Source organism: Ahaetulla prasina, chromosome 2 (genome assembly GCF_028640845.1).
Source record: "Ahaetulla prasina isolate Xishuangbanna chromosome 2, ASM2864084v1, whole genome shotgun sequence".
NCBI classification, from domain to species: domain Eukaryota; kingdom Metazoa; phylum Chordata; class Lepidosauria; order Squamata; family Colubridae; genus Ahaetulla; species Ahaetulla prasina.
Window position 1 is genome coordinate 129527665 of NC_080540.1, and position 16162 is coordinate 129543826.

At 42.2% G+C, this 16162-nt stretch overlaps 1 protein-coding gene across 7 annotated transcripts in view; it reads left to right on the plus strand.

The window, feature by feature from the left end:
• Positions 1-16162, plus strand: part of UNC13D (unc-13 homolog D) — a 73623-nt gene that overhangs the window by 24953 nt on the left and 32508 nt on the right. For 5 of the 7 annotated variants that reach the window (XM_058166583.1, XM_058166584.1, XM_058166580.1 and 2 more), the window contains 13 exons: positions 600-659; positions 906-972; positions 2361-2547; positions 3517-3561; positions 4594-4662; positions 4828-4897; positions 6009-6113; positions 7038-7130; positions 8516-8619; positions 9140-9257; positions 9887-10011; positions 11982-12072; positions 12461-12517. In XM_058166583.1, the coding sequence (XP_058022566.1) occupies positions 600-659; positions 906-972; positions 2361-2547; positions 3517-3561; positions 4594-4662; positions 4828-4897; positions 6009-6113; positions 7038-7130; positions 8516-8619; positions 9140-9257; positions 9887-10011; positions 11982-12072; positions 12461-12517 (1191 nt within the window). The remainder of the gene's footprint in view (positions 1-599; positions 660-905; positions 973-2360; positions 2548-3516; positions 3562-4593; positions 4663-4827; positions 4898-6008; positions 6114-7037; positions 7131-8515; positions 8620-9139; positions 9258-9886; positions 10012-11981; positions 12073-12460; positions 12518-16162) is intronic. The other 2 variants (XM_058166585.1, XM_058166582.1) reach the window with 2 other exon arrangements.

Consider the following 16162-nt stretch of genomic DNA (forward strand, 5'->3'; position numbering starts at 1 on the left):
GGCCTTCTTGCCAAAGGTCTGAATCAGTGGTGGGTTTCAAAAAATTTTACTACCAGTTTTTGGGTGTGGCTTGGTGGGCGTGGCATGGCTTGGTGGGCATGGCAGGGGAAGGATACTGCAAAATCCCCATTTCCTCCCGATCAGCTGGGAATTGGGAGGCAGAGAATAGATGGGGGTGGGGCCAGTCAGAATTTTTACTACCGGTTCTCTGAACTACTCAAAATTTCCACTACCGGTTCTCCAGAACTGGTCAGAACCTGCTGAAATCCACCTGAATGGACTGAAAACCAAGGGCTTTTGAAATTATGAGGAAGATATGACTTCAGGATACAGAATCTTAATTCCTTCTTAAAAGAAACTCATGTTCTATTGTCGTTTGTTTTTACTTTAAAGTTGGGGTGTCCAAACTTGGCAACTTAAAGGTTTCTAGACTTCAACTCCCAGAATTCCTCAGCCAGCCATGCTGCTGGGGAATTCTGAAAGTTGAAGTCCATAAGTTTTAAAGTTGCCAAGTCTGGACACCCCTGCTTTAAAGGCTTTCCTATTTTATTGAAACCAAATTCTCACTCTGAAAATTTCTTTTCTAATATTCAAACCAGGCCTTCAGTATTGATCCAGGACAACATCAAATTATATTACAGAGGGTCAAAGAGCTAGAGGTAAGACCTAACTCCAATTTTCCATTCACTTGTAGGTTCTTATTACGGAATTGTTCTATTTATTTAGTTGCAAAAGGGTTTCCAAGCATACTTTGTTGTTTGTATTCCAGATTAATCTGAAGATTCATATTATTATTATTCATTAGCCTTTTTCATTTTAATGATTATATCAACCTGGACATCCCAGATGTTATTTTGTTCACCTGCTAGCTAGAGCCTTATGTTAAGATCTTCTTTGTTTTTCAGAGGCCAATTTTTTGTCTTAAAGCCACTGTGAAGCAAGCCAGAAATATTCTGGGTAAAGATGTCAGTGGTAAGTGCAAAAAACAAACCACAGCTCAAATGCAGAAATTTGGAGATTAAGTAGAAAAATAGTGACCACCTTTGGTGGAAAGGTAACAGCATTCCATGCGCCTTTGGCGTTTAGTCATGCCAGCCACATGACCACCGAGACATCTTCGGACAGCGCTGGCTCTTCGGCTTTGAAACGGAGATGAGCACCACCCCCTAGAGTCAGCAATGACTAGCACATATGTGTGAGGGGAACCTTTACCTTTACCTTTATGAAGCCACTGGGCAAGGTCTTGGGTTGGCTTGAGATGAAGTATAATTATTGTGCTGTTGATACTGAACTATACATCTAGAGGAAGGAAGGGAGAGAGGGAGGGAGGGAGGGAGGGAGGAGAGAAATATTGACTGATTGACTTTCTAATTCTGTGCAGAACTAGGACTATAATAAAATCTTTGGAAATGGGAATTATGCAAATTATGCCATTAAAACAACACTAATGAATATGAAATTTCATGTCTGGAGGAAGGAAGCTTTTCTACCTGTTACATTACCTTTTATAATTTTTCCCCATAAGGCAGCCAAATATTTTAGTGGAGGAGCATAAAGAGAAAGGTTTATGGTTAGAAAGGTTGCTTGTAGTCCTCATCTTAATCCTAAGTAGCACTTTGATTGGATTGTTACCCTTTTAGCCTTGATTTGTTTTAATTGTGATCCCTGAACATACGATGGCCTTGTTCATACTTTGCTGAGCAAATCATGACAACTTAGTTCACACAGTACAGTTAAGTCTGTGGTGAAATCCAATTTTTTTACTACCAGTTCTGTGGGCGTGGCTTGGTGGGCGTGGCAGGGGAAGGATACTGCAAAATCTCAATTCCCTCCCCATTCCTGGGGCCAGCCAGAGGTGGTATTTGCCGGTTCGCTGAACTACTCAAAATTTCTGCTACCCATTCTCTGAACTGCTCAAAATTTCCACTACCGGTTCTCCAGAACCTGTCAGAACCGGCTGGATTTCACCCTTGAGTTAAGCCAATCTTTTGGTGCCTGAAATATTTAGAGGAGGCTGAGTGTAATTATCAGAAGAAAGAGGAAGCAGATGATGATCCTTCAAATAAAAGAAGCTGCCTGCAGGGTGCAGATTAATTGATGGTGGAAAATGAATGAAGCAAAAATAATGCAACATTATTTTTTTCCTTGGATTTTCAGGAATAGTGGAAAATAATGATCATGCACAGTATCAAGATTAATAGTGGAATGGGGAAAGAAAAGTTTAGAGCAGGGGTCTTAAAGTCTCCAAGATTGGAAACCCCTGGTTTAGAGGATCTCCTGCCATAATTCTGCTACTTGTTATGAAACCTTATCATAGTCCATGACCCCTGCACATTTTAAAGCTCCTTCTTTGCTTTCAGGATTAAGCGATCCATACTGCCTCCTAGGGATAGAAAGAAAAAATCAGGGCTCTTCAGACCATGGTTCTCATGAGAACAAAAGGCGATCTAAGGGTGTGGTGAAGAACCTGCTGCCAGAGGACCAGACTCATCGCACACAAGTCATTCATCAGACATTAAATCCAGTGTGGGATGAAACCTTCATTCTGTATGTCTCATCTCTTTACCATATTTAATTTGCGGTGGCCTTAATGGAAAATTGGCCTTATTAGAAAATCAAACTTAAAGATAATTTTAGGGTTAGAAAATGTAATACTATATCCAGGAAAAGCTCTTGGTTGGCTGTTGGGGAAGAAAATAGCTGAGAGAGATGATCAGTTTGAAGCTGAAGACCCAGGAAGAGTTTATTATAAGGCAAATAACATAGGATAGTTCTCTTTACGGCCAAGGCCTGAGAAAAGAGAGGATTTGGTGGGTTACAGTAGAGACATCGGAAAGGTGTAAACACACTGCTAGACCTCTTCCTGTACAATAGCCATTGATTTTAAACTTGTAATGTAGGACCGCCTGACAGCCTATGGTTCAGTGTTTTACAATCTTGGCAACTTTAACTTCCCCATGCTGGCTGAGGAATTCTTGAGAGTTGAAGTCCCTGTATCTTAAAGTTGCCACGGTTAAAAAATATTGCTCCAGATGAATTGGACCATAGCTCCACTTTCTGGGAGTCACAATTTGAGGTATCTCTAGAGAATGTAGTTTGGGTGAGATTTTGTATGTTTATTTTTTAAGTCCAGCTGCTCCGTTGTCTAATCTTTTATTTCTGTCATTAGCTATGGAAGGGGATGGTGGACTGAATACATACTTCTCATTCATTCTTTGTACATACAATTAGGTTCATAGTTGATGACCGCCATCTCTATATGCCTATCAATCAACTAGTTCCACCCAAATCTACTTTTCTTATTACTTAGCAGAAAAGGATCCTGGTATACATCTGTATGCAGATGTAGTCCTTTTAAATTGGCTCAGTGAATGGATAATTGTTCCTGCTGGCATGTGAGAGCGAGTGGGTCTAGCTCCATCTTACCTCCCTGTGCAGGCAAGGGGATTGGGTCCACCTTCTCACTCTAATGTTCCCTTGCATTAATTATGTTTTTTTTTTAACGGTTTCTTCCAGGGAGTTTGACGATGTAGAAAATGCCGAATTCCAGCTAGATATGTGGTAAGCAGAATTGGCTCTTCATTCCTACTGAATTTCATTATATCTCATTAAAATTTGAGAACCAGTGTTCCAAAGGAAGTCAGAAAGGAAATAGATTCATTAGGCAAACACCATCCAACATAATGAGGGGGTAGCAACAGATCACTTAGGAATAACCAGAGTGGAGCATATGCAACCTGACTTGCTTTCCAATGCATGTGTGCGCCTACAAGCCTATGGCCACAGCTGGCGAAAGGGTTGGAAAGGATTCTAACAGCCAGGCTCTACATTCTTTCCTCAGCTTGTTTAATGATTTGTACAAGATAAAAATATATAAACATAGTTTTCAGATCACAGTGACAACACTGTAGCTCCCTACAACTGTCCATCATCTCCCCAAAAATATGCTTAATATGAATAAATCCTTTTCTAAGTGGAACTTCACCCTATATTTCTTTCATGCTACGACTAAAACAAGGAAATTCTTAAGGGAACTACTTTTGTGCCTAGATGAACATTTAATATTCCTGGAAGCTAATGGCCACAAAGTGAGTGAAGCCATCCCAGAGATAAGTGGAGCAACAGTTGTGAAGGAGGGGACTCTTTTTATTTTTCTATTATGTCAACTATAGTTTGTTTCCCAACTGAAAATATCAAAGAACTGTGCTGTCGGTTTTCAAAAATTACTCAGAAGAAGATCTAATGGCTTTAAAAAGGGGTAGGGGATTTTGGGCTGCAAATTGTTCACCTTCAAACATCTGAGGGGTTGGAACCTCCCCTAAGTAAACAAAATATGAACAGGTTATTTTGAGCCCAGATATCACTCTTCTCCACTATTAGAAGAAATGCCAGCTTGGGAACAGATCATTTTGGAGAAGGTATATATTTATATTTAGGTGGCTTCTGAAAGTCAACCCTCACTTGATGGCACATAATCAATTAAACAATCAATCAATCAATCAATTGCTCTCCTTGCTTTGATTCCTTTTCTTTCTGTTTCCTGGGGGTCTTGAAAAGGAACATCAAGGCATATTTTTATTTGCTTTCTTCCAGGGATTTTGATGCTGTTGAACCTGTACGGCACAAACTGGAAGAACTGAGTGACCTTCGTGGCCTGAAGAGGTTTGGGCTAATTATGAGCCTTTTGCCTATGAAATTCTATTAATTACATAACTCAGCTGATAAGACTAAACAAAATATTTAAATATGGCAGCACATTTCTTTTTCTCTTTGATACATGAGAAATGTTCTCTCTTCTTTTTCCTTGTTTTGCTTTTGCCTATTCAGAATTATTAAGGATGCTCGGAAAAATAAAGGGCAGGATGATTTCCTGGGGAATGTGGTCATTCATCTGCAGGTAAGGAAGGGAATAGCATGTTGCCAGAATAATGCTGGGACACACACACACACACACACACACACACACATCACCTTTATCTTGGGCAGATTAGTCTTTACTGTGTGGTCTATCTTCTCCACTTAGACAGCAACATAAATGCCATTAAATAAAAAGGTTAACTGAAAGTCCAAGTGAACCTTTTATGTGACTATGAAAGAACTTGGTAGCAGAATATGTCACCTTGCTCTAAATAAATCTGGGACTCCTTTTTCAAGCACTAGAGTCTAGACCTAATGAAAATGCTGTAAGAGAACTATAGATTTTGCTGGAATAATCAGAAAAATGATAAAGAGGCCTATTTTGCAGGTGTCAGTGTGAATTTCTATTGTGGTCTCTGAGTAGAAGGCCAGGGTTTATGAGAACTTGAGTGGCTCTGTAGCTATGCCAGCTACAAACTAATTCAAGAACATATTGATCTTTCCCCAGCCCGTTGCCATATAAATATCTTGGATTCCAGGTCCCACAGTTCCCAGCTCGCATCAGAATTCTGGAGTTGGTTCAATATATCTAGAGGGCAATAAATTGGGGTGGGTGGAAACCACAAGCGTATGCTTGCCACCAAGGAAGATTTCTGCAAAACCTTCTCAGGGTCTGTTCTCATGAATCAATCATTAGCATAACTGAGAGCAAAAAAAAATGTTCCCACGAACCAGGGGAATCAGTTTGCACCGGTTCGGGTGAACCGGTAGTAGCGGCAGCGCAAGGCTCTGCCCACCCACCCAGACGTCATTACTTCCTGGTTTTAACCAGGAAGTAACCTGTTTTTTACCCTCTGCGCGTGCACAGAAGGCACAGAGGGTCCAAAATCGCATGTGCACTTCCAAAAGGGAAGATAAGTAGATTTCACCCCTGCTGTGAAGCCATTAATTGTTGCACTGAAATTTAATTTAAAATAGGTGAATCCATTTGAGCACTTCCTCTTGTTTGCCCAATTTCTCAATTAATTGAGACATTGCGTGATGAAAGTAGAGACATTTCCTGGAAATGTAGTAGGAATGAGAACCGACACTTTCAAGAAGTAATGTAGTTCATTACTTCTGAGCTAAGACTTTTCACCTTGCTTGTGTAGGACCTGCATTGTCGAGAGGATCGCTGGTACAGGCTGGAACCTCGTACTGATACTTACCCCAACCGAGGGCATTGCCACCTGCAGTTTTTTTTGATACATAAGAAGGTAGGGATCGTAAGAGAAATCAATTTCCCATTGAGTAAATGAAGTGTACTTTATAAATTCTGATTTAAGCAGTTTCGATTCATTTAACCTTTTAAGACCTGTTCAGTCAACAGTGGGATTCAAATAACTTAACAACCGGTTCTCTGTCCTAATGACCACCTGGGTAGGCATGGCTTGGTGGTCATGTGACCATGTGGGTGTGGCCAACTCAACGTCACTCACATCGATGGGCACTTCACCTTAGCTGTTACAATGTAATAAGGGTTAACCAGAGAGGCAGTTTCTGTAAGCAGGGCAATAAAGATTAGGCTAGAAAGAACACCAGAATGTTTCCTTCCTGCCTTTCTTTCCCTGTAAAGTGGAAAAAAACAAAATAAGATTTCTTCCAACAACCGGTTCTCCAAACTGCTTAGAAAGTTAACAACTGGTTCTCCCAAATAGGTGTGAACTGGCTGAATCCCACCACTGCGTTCAATATAGTTGTTGCCAATCTTTGAGACAAGGCTGTCCTACCACTGAGATCTTTTTCTCTTGTGGTGATCTGGGTGGAAAGAAGGTCTTTTTCCCTTCTTCACAAAGGTAGAAGACAGTCAGATATTGTAAATTGATGTTGTGATTTACAATTTATGACTTTAAGAGCATATTAAAACTGTATGGATGAAAGGTTGATTTATGGATTTGTATCCTGCTTTAGCTTATGTTTTGTAAAAAGATAAATATAATAAATCTTACACTAATACATCAAGAACCTATTGTTAGCATGCTTAAATGTTCAAAGATATGCCATTTTTATAATTGTGAACATGGATGCATATGTAAGGATGACCTGTTGGCAGAAATTCTAATATCTTCTGAAAGCTGGATCAGTATGTATGTATGTATGTATGTATATGTATATATATATATATATATTGGTTATTTTAGAGAGCTACTTCGGCCAGCAAGACACAGGCAAGTTACAAAGTTCATCGACAACTTCTTCAGCAGGTTGTTTCATATGAGATTCTTCAATACCAGGTAAATAGATAAACAAACTGATAAGTGGATTATGACAGAGTGACATATATTCAATTGTTCTCTGGAAAACAAATGGATTCCATATTGCAGTCAGTTCAGCTGACCTGTTTGCTCTTTTCAACTCTTCTCTGAAGTCAAAATTTGGTTTGAAGCACAAGCTCTGCCCCCAGTTGAAATCTCAGAAGATTAATGGCAAAATTTATGTAAACTGATTCATACATCTAAAAGAAACTTTACTCTGAGGTGATGAAGTTGTATGTGTTCCATGGATGACCAGTTGCAAAGCAGATTCCTACACTTGGAATGGCATGATAGATCTTTCCTATTTGAATCCAAATTGTTTTCTTGAGCGTGATTAAATTGTTTTTAATGCAACTAATCTATTAGTTGCTCTACTATTTTTGGGACTGTAGATTCAGAGTTGGAAGGTATCTTAAAAGCTATCCAGTCCAACATACTGCTCAATGCAAGTTCTACTAGAACATTTCTAACAGATAGCCATCCACCCTTTGTAAGAAGGCCTTCAGAGAATACTTTCATATCTCATTTAAGGGGTTTCTTCTGTGTGCTAATTTACACCCAGATCCTTGTTTTGGACCTGCCCCCTTGGGGAAAAATAAGTTTAGTCCCTATCTTGGGACCACAGATGATTCCTGCCATATCTCCCCCTTAGTTATCATTTCGGTAGGCTAAATATATTCCGATCCTTTATGTGACCTCATAGGGCTTGGTTCTACACCCTTCACCATTTGAGTCACTGTCCTCTGAACTTACTCCTCTTAGTTACTATCCTTTTTGGTGCAGAGAACTGGACACATTATTCCAAGCAGAATCGGTGTAGAGTGAATTACATCCTGTACGCTCACGCCCATTCTTCTGTTAACATACCCTGATAGCAGTTGCCTCAAACTGCTGGCTCACATTTAACTGTAATATTACCAATCCAATTCTCTCCTATCCTATGCCTGTGCCTTTCATTTTTCCTGCAGAGATGCCAGATTTTACATGTCTACCTCTTAAGTTGCAATCCATCCATTTCTGCCTACTATACTAGTCTATCCATATTCTATGGTACTCAATCTTCTCCCTTTCCACTTACATATCAGTCACTCCTCCCAGCTATTTATCATCTGTAAACTTGATCAGCATCCCTCAACTTCATCCACTTCATAATTTTCTTCAAGCTGAGGTGGAGCCATTAACTCTTTAGTCGATTAAAAATGCTAGGTGAATGGGAATTGCATTGAACTAGATTTCAAAAGAAAGACCTGAACATAATACAGTTACCGGTAATTGTTATTTGCAAAACTGTGAAGCAATGGCTATATTGCATTTTTTCTCATCTGATATCATAGAGAGCCATTCATTGTTTTCTTTCACTGCAGGCTGGCAGCACTTCCTGGGATGGAGAGTTAAGCAAACATGCCTGTACTATCCTGTATTTACATGCTACTCAGAAAGACATTTCAGATTTCCATCAAGACTTGGCGTAAATATCTCCTGCATGCTTCCGCTCAAGGCAACCTTCTGGAAACCAAAAGTTCCTGGCACTTTCTGTCCCTCTCTTAAAAAAAAATTGTGAAGGTTCTTTTCTATTACCCGAGAGTGTTGTAATTTTATTAAAATGGCCAGGCATGCCATGAGACCAGGGTTTCGTACTATCCCTAGAATTCCATTTATGAATACAATAATTTTGAGTTTTCTTCTTCAATTGGGATTTCCTTGATTCATTATTACATCCTGCCTATTGAATGTGATTCCTGCAACTTGGACTTTGCCAAGAACTGCATGCTACAATTTCTGCTGTTTTTAACTTCTCTTTCTGCAGTATGCGTATAAACCAATACATGTTTCCTACCAAAATGGCAAAACCAGCCAATTTGACTATATACTTAATCTATATAGTTTGATTAGGTCACTAAATATGAGGGTTTTTTTTGTTTCTAATTGTACTTTTTGCAGGTTTTTCTTCTGGCATTTAATGCTGCTTTCCTCCCTTGTTAACATAGGCACTGGCTGGCTTACAGCAAGCTGTATCAGTTCTTGGAATTCAACAGCAGCTGCTTGCTCCATCAGATTACCAGCATAGAATATCAGTGGATTCAAGGCCGGTTACGATCTGAGCAGGTAAGAAAGAAAGAGCTGTGGAACTATAAGGCTGGTGGAACATTCTGGTCCAGCTAAAGACATCTTTGGTTCCAACATCAGACACTTATCCATTAGGTCGGTTGTATAGTTTTACTATATAAGGGATGTGATGGCTCAGTGGGTAAGACGCTGAGCTTGTCGATCGAAAGGTCAGCAGTTCAGCGGTTCGAATCCCTAGTGCCACATAATGCGGTGAGCTTCCGTTACTTGTTCCAGCTTCTGCCAACCTAGCAGTTCGAAAGCACATAAAAAATGCAAGTAGAAAAAATAGTTTCCATCTTCGGTGGGAAGGTAATAGCGTTCCGTGTGCCTTTGGTGTTTAGTCATGCCGGCCACATGATCACGGAGACGTCTTTAGACAGCGCTGGCTCTTTGGCTTTGAAACGGAGATGAGCACCGCCCCCTAGAGTCGGGAACGACTAGAACATATGTGTGAGGGGAACCTTTACCTTTACTTTACCTTGTAGTTTTACAAGGTAAAAAAGTCTATCCAATAAATACATCTGTCTTAGCATAATGTTAGTAGATCATGATCTTGAAATGATCCAGATATTACCAAGCAGGACTAAGTCTTCTTACCTCTATGGCATGTTGATTACTTCCTGCAGACAGCTGAATTGGCAGACTCTTTCCGGTCCTTACTGAACTATGGGATTTCTCTTCTTCAAAGGTTCCGGATTGTCTTCCCACTCTCCTCACCCAAATCTACACAGAGGCTGCAGTCGCTGCTCAGGTGAGCTATCAGAAAACTTCTGGGATGCACATAATCAGAAGGAAAACTACCAACATTTTTCAAGCATGGATATTCTCTCAGTAGCATTACTGTTTAATTAAGTGGATAATTCGAATCCCTAGTGCTGCGTAACGGGGTGAGCTCCTGTTACTTGTCCCAGCTTCTGCCAACCTAGCAGTTCGAAAGCATGTAAAAAATGCAAGTAGAAAAATAGGGACCACCTTTGGTGGGAAGGCAACAACGGTCCGTGCGCCTTTGGCATTTAGTCATGCTGGCCACATGACCATGGAGACATCTTTGGATAGTGCTGGCTCTTTGGCTTTGAAACAGAGATGAGCACCACCCCCTAAAATCAGGAATGACTAGCACATATGTGTGAGGGGAACCTTTATCTTAAAATATTGAATCATTCAATATATTGATCCTATATTTTCTTCACATAACACCTAAGAATTTGTAAGCCTAATGCACTTATTATGATAGAAGCTTTCATGAACCAAATCTTGTGGTTTATGCCACAATTCACCCAAATAGCACCAAGAGACAGAAATGTACCTATCCCTTGGCACCTGTTAAGACCCATGCAGGTGCTATTTCTTTTTCCTTTTTTTATTATATTAATGGAAAGAGTGAACAGAAAGCAAACATGAAACAAAAAGAAAGCATCAGTCTTATTTGTCTGGATTTTGGTATTCTATGCAAGATCAATTCTAAACCTCCAGTCATATTAACAGTCTTCCCAATGAATGGTACCCCTGTCTTGTCTGAATGGAGGTCAGGCTTGGTGATCCCTGTCTTCCAAGAACCACTTTAAAATATGTGTTTGACAGTTCTGCCAGTTCTGTGAGACCAGAAGATGAAAAGAGAAAGAGCTTGATCTCTCCTTGAGCATAAAAAGAGGGAAAAGAGGGAAGCACATAAGAAGCAGAGCAAAAATCTCTCCACAGTACTTCCTGAAAGTGTTTCCTACAGAAAAAATGAGACCTGATGTAAACTAGAGGGCAGAGGAATGGCCTTGGAGGACAGGAGGAAGAACCACAACCAGGCAGGCAATGGTCAGATAAGAGAGTCTTGAGCCCAGATGAAGAAAATAACTTGAGAAAATCTCTCAGATAAACCCGTCCCAGTTTACATGAAGATAAAGTAAGGGAGGGAGGAACTACAGCCAGACTTTCAAGATTCTGTTACTATAAGGTAAAGGTAAAGGTTCCTCTCACATATACGTGCTAGTCATTCCCGACTCTAGTGCTCATCTCTGTTTCAAAGCCAAAGAGCCAGCACTGTCCGAAGATGTCTCTGTGGTCATGTGGCCGGCATGACTAAATACCAAAGGCGCACGGAACGCTGTTACCTTTCCACCAAAGGTGGTCCCTATTTTTCTCCTTGCTTTCGAACTGCTAGGTTGGCAGAAGCTGGAACAAGTAACAGGAGCTCACCCCGTTATGTGGCACTAGGGATTCGAACCACTGAACTGCCGACCTTTCAATCGACAAGCTCAGCATCTTAGCCACTGAGCCACCATATCCCTTCTTCTGTTACAGTACTTATTACAATAAAAGTAGTCCTGGCCTAGATGTCATTAGTTTCTTAGTTTGGCCTATGTTGTAAGGGCTGACAAATACTGATCTCCATGTCATTAGAAATCAGACTTCTGTTTAATCTTTTTATAATATATCCTAAAGAGAGGGATCGAAAAACAATGTTGGGGTCAATAGGAACATAGGAAGCTGCTTTATAGGGGGACACCGATTTCTTAGTATTGTTCTATGCTGTTTATCAACAAACGTTGGGGTCTTTAGATGTCTTTTTCTTCTCAGCTCTCCCTACAATTGTAAGTGAATGGATTCAGGATCTTTGCATTTGAGACTGATTAAAAGAAATCAGTCCATGCATCTTTTGCATAGAAAAAGAGAAACAAAACTTTTCTATGAATTGCATTGGATTTCAACCATGATTTTTCATCTTCACAGGGTTTTGGTCCAAATGTGTAAAATGAAAGCTTTCAAAGAACTTTGTACTCCAACTCCTGATCTTGAAAAAATGGTAATGGAGGCACTTAAGGTACAAAGCCATCTCGTTATCTTTGGGATGTCTTTTCTCAGGCCTACAGTTTTGTTCTTAGTGCTTTTTGAAGTCTTGAAGGGATGGGTAAAAAGAAACAGTTTTAGTTTAGTTTCCTTGTCAAAATTCATTACCTGGATTTATACACGGTTCTCTTTATGGAGAAATGCACAGTTCTATTTTTCTCCAGCTACAGATTATGTTTCACAGAATGTCTGAAGATCTAACTGTGATTTCAGACCTTCTACTCTTGGACCTGTGCCAAATTATATAGTCCATATATATACAGATATGACCAATGTCTGCCTTAATGTGTGTGTAGGTTTTAATATGCACAGAAGCATAAGGAAGGCTATTGTGTATCTTATTCTCTTGCCTATTTTCTCAGATTGGAACAGCAGAGTGGTTTTACATGAAGAAGCAGCACTTGAAGCCAATGGTAAAGGTATGTTACTTTCTAGTAAAGTTTATGTTAGAATCTTCTAGGGATTGTTGAATTGTGTTTCCTGTTAAGTACTCGGGGCTACGACGCCACCTACAGACTTGCCGGCTGCTGGATGATCCTGATTGGCTGAGACATGAGCAGCCAAGGAGCGGGAAAAATGCAGCCCTGTCATTGGTTCTTCCGTCTGACAGCTCTCGTATTTAAGCAGCTGTCAGATGGCAATTGTTGCTGTTACCCTCACGGGAGTTTACTTGTTAGCTGTTACTTCTTGTTAGCAATAAAGGTAGTTGTTGCTAATTGCAACCTGTCTCACCTCAGTTCCTACCCGCCGAGTTCCCAACAGAGCACTGGCGACAAAGGTGGGATTGGACTGAGGTAGGCTGGCGAAGTCACTAATAGAGCTGAGCCACAGTCACTATAAGGCTATCTCCCGACCTCATGTCCTTCTAAGGATGGCAGCACAGCCCTCTTTCACACCATTTGAACCAACATGGGGCACATACCTTGAAGGTTACAAGTGCTTCCTAGAGGCAAATGAATTTACAGAGGTATCTAGCACTTACAAACAAGGCTATTTCCTCAGCTCATGTGGCCATGAGATGTTCGAAACAGCTAGGGCGCTATCTGCCCCTCAGCTGTTATATACCGTGCCATGGGAGACCCTGTTGGAAAAGCTGAAGAACCACTATTCGCCAGCTGCCTCATGCATCTCCAGAAGACACGCGTTTCACCAACGAATCCAGAGAGAAGGGGAGTCTATTAACAAATACATGGCCTCCCTGTGGTCAGCCGCCTAGTATTGCGACTTCTGCAACCTAGACAAAATCTTATTAGACCAGCTCATCTGTGGGGTCAAAGACCTGAGTCTTCAGCAGTGTTTGCTGGCCTGCACTGAGCTGAAACTCCAGACAGCAATGGACGAAGTCAGGACATCCAAAATATCCGACAGATCAGCTGCAGAAATCCAGCGCTTCCAGGCATCTACCACCCCTGCTGGAAAAAGCCAAGCAGTCACCATGAAGAATCGGACCAAGATGAATCCTCGGATGATGAAGAGGGAGTGAGCCGCCTCAAAACAGTGCAGAGGAAGAAATGGACTCCATCAGTCAAGTCCCATCAGGCCAGTTGCTTAGGTTGTGGTCGGAACCATAACAGAGCTGATTGCAAGTTCAAAACTGCCATCTGCCACCGCTGTGGCAAGAGGGGCCACCTGTCAAGGGTCCGCAGAGCCGCTTTGCCAACCACTGACGCGCCATCTGAACCCACCAGCTACAAAAAACTGTTCAAAAAGCCTCCAAGACATTGCAAAGCCTGTTTCATGGTCAGCCATGCCACCATGACATCGCCTAACAACAAAATTTACCTCATGGTAAAGCTGGAAGGTGTTCCCTGCAAGATGAAGGTGGACATGGGATCCTTTAAGTCCCTGATCTCCTGGGCCACTCTCCAGCGGCTCTTGCCCAGCATCTCCAAATAATGCCTCAAACTGTGCCAGGTCAGACTGAAAGACTACCAAGGGAAGTCTATTCCAATAGTGGGATGTGACACTTTTCGCATCAACCATGGGAAATTTTCCGGCCGCCTTCCCCTGATCATCGTGAAGGGAAACCTGCCCACCCTCCTGGGGTTAGACTGGTTTGCAGCGTTCGGCCTCAACATATTAGGCGTCCATGCCACAGCTCCAGACATCTACGGCAGCCTTTCCAGTGAGTTCATGGACGTTTTTAACAACAACCTGGGTAAATATACGGGGAGCCCCGTATCAGTCAATTTTGACCTCCAGGTAACACCAATCCGCTTGAAACCTAGAAGGGTGCCCTTCGCGCTCCAAGGTAGATCAGGAGCTAGACAAACTTATAGCATAGGGGGTTCTCGAGCCGGTGGATCATTCAAATTGAGAAATCCATGTAGTGATTCCCATCAAGCAGGATGGCTCTATTAGGCTATGTGCTGATTATAAGTGCACAATCAATAGGGCTTTGCAAGCCAACCCCTACCCTGTGCTAGTGGTGCAACATCTGCTTCAATCCTTGGGCCAGGGCACCATATTTGCCAAGCTGGACCTGGCACAGGCTTACCATCAACTCCCTGTTAACTAGGCCACTGCCATGGCTCAAACTATCGTCACACACAGGGGAGCCTTTAATGGTAAACATCTCCAATTTGGAGTCAGCATAGCCCCTGGTTTGTTTCAATGCCTAATGGAGCGGCTGCTCCAAGGGCAAACAGGGATTGTTCCCTATGTTGATGATGTCCTAATCTCTGCCTCAAATTAAATGGACCTCATCAATAAGTTGAGTTGCTGTCCCGATTCAGGAGTGCTGTCTCAAGTTAAAGAGGGAGAAATGTAAGTTGGGAGTCCCATGGGTGGTATTCCTGGGATTCCTTATTGACTCCCAGAAAATCCACCCTACTCCTTCTAAGGTACAGGCAATTAAAAAAGGCACCTACCCCTTCTAATAAGGCAGAATTACAAGACTTCCTGGGCATGCTTAACTTCTACGCTATGTTTCTACCCCACAAGGCTTTCCTAGCAGAGCCCCTACATAGACTATTAGACTCCAAGACACTCTGGCATTGGGATTGGAAGGTGGAAGCTGCCTTCAGAGCTGTTAAGGACATGCTGACTTCCAATGCAGTCCTCGACCAATATAATGACAGCCAACCATTGACTTTAGCATGCGATGCCTCCTCCTACGGCATTGGGGTAGTCCTAAGCCATCTCCTTCCCAACGGAACAGAGGCCCCAATCGCCTATTATTCTCAGACCCTATCTGCGCCTGAGAGAAATTATAGCCAAGTAGATAGAGAGGCATTAGTGTCCATAGCTGGAATCAAAAGATTCCATGGCTACGTTTACGGCCGATGCTTTCACTTAGTGACAGACCATAAGCCACTTCTGGGCTTGTTGGTGGAAGTCCGCTTCTGGGCATGTCACCACGAATGTCACGGTGGACAGAGTTCCTGGCTGCCTATAATTACCAGCTGCATTATAGGCCGGGCAAGATGCAGGGGCATGCCGATGCCCTCAGTTGCTGCCCCCTGCCAAAATCTGTCCTAGACCCAGACCCAGCAGCATCGGTTCTCTTAATTGAGGAACTACATACCCCAATATCCGCAACGGACATTGCCATTCATTCCGCAACAGATCCTACCATCTCCCAAATTCTGGACTGGGTGCGTAGGGGCTGGCCATGAGAACTGGTGCCAGCTGAGTACCAACCCTACCTGTGCAGGCAACATGAGCTATCGGTACTGAAAGGGTGCCTCCTATGGAGAAACCGGGTAGTGGCCCTGCCCAAATTAAAGGCATCAATTTTAAATTGCCTGCACGATGCCCATCCTGGCACTGTATGCATGAAATCCCTTGGGCACAGTTATATGTGGTGGCCCAAGATGGACCAGGATATTGAGGAATAGGTAGACAAATGCCAGCTCTTGCAGCAGTCTAGGCCAGCTCTCCCAGCAGCCCCAGTCAGGGAGTGGGAGACACCCAGAGCACCCTGGTCTTGGGTTCATTTGGACTTTGCCAGACCGTTCTTGGACCAGACCTTCCTGATAGTAATTGATGCCTACTCCAAATGGGTGGAACTGGCTCTTATGTCATCCACCTGGCAGAGGCAACCATACGGGTCATGGAAAGGC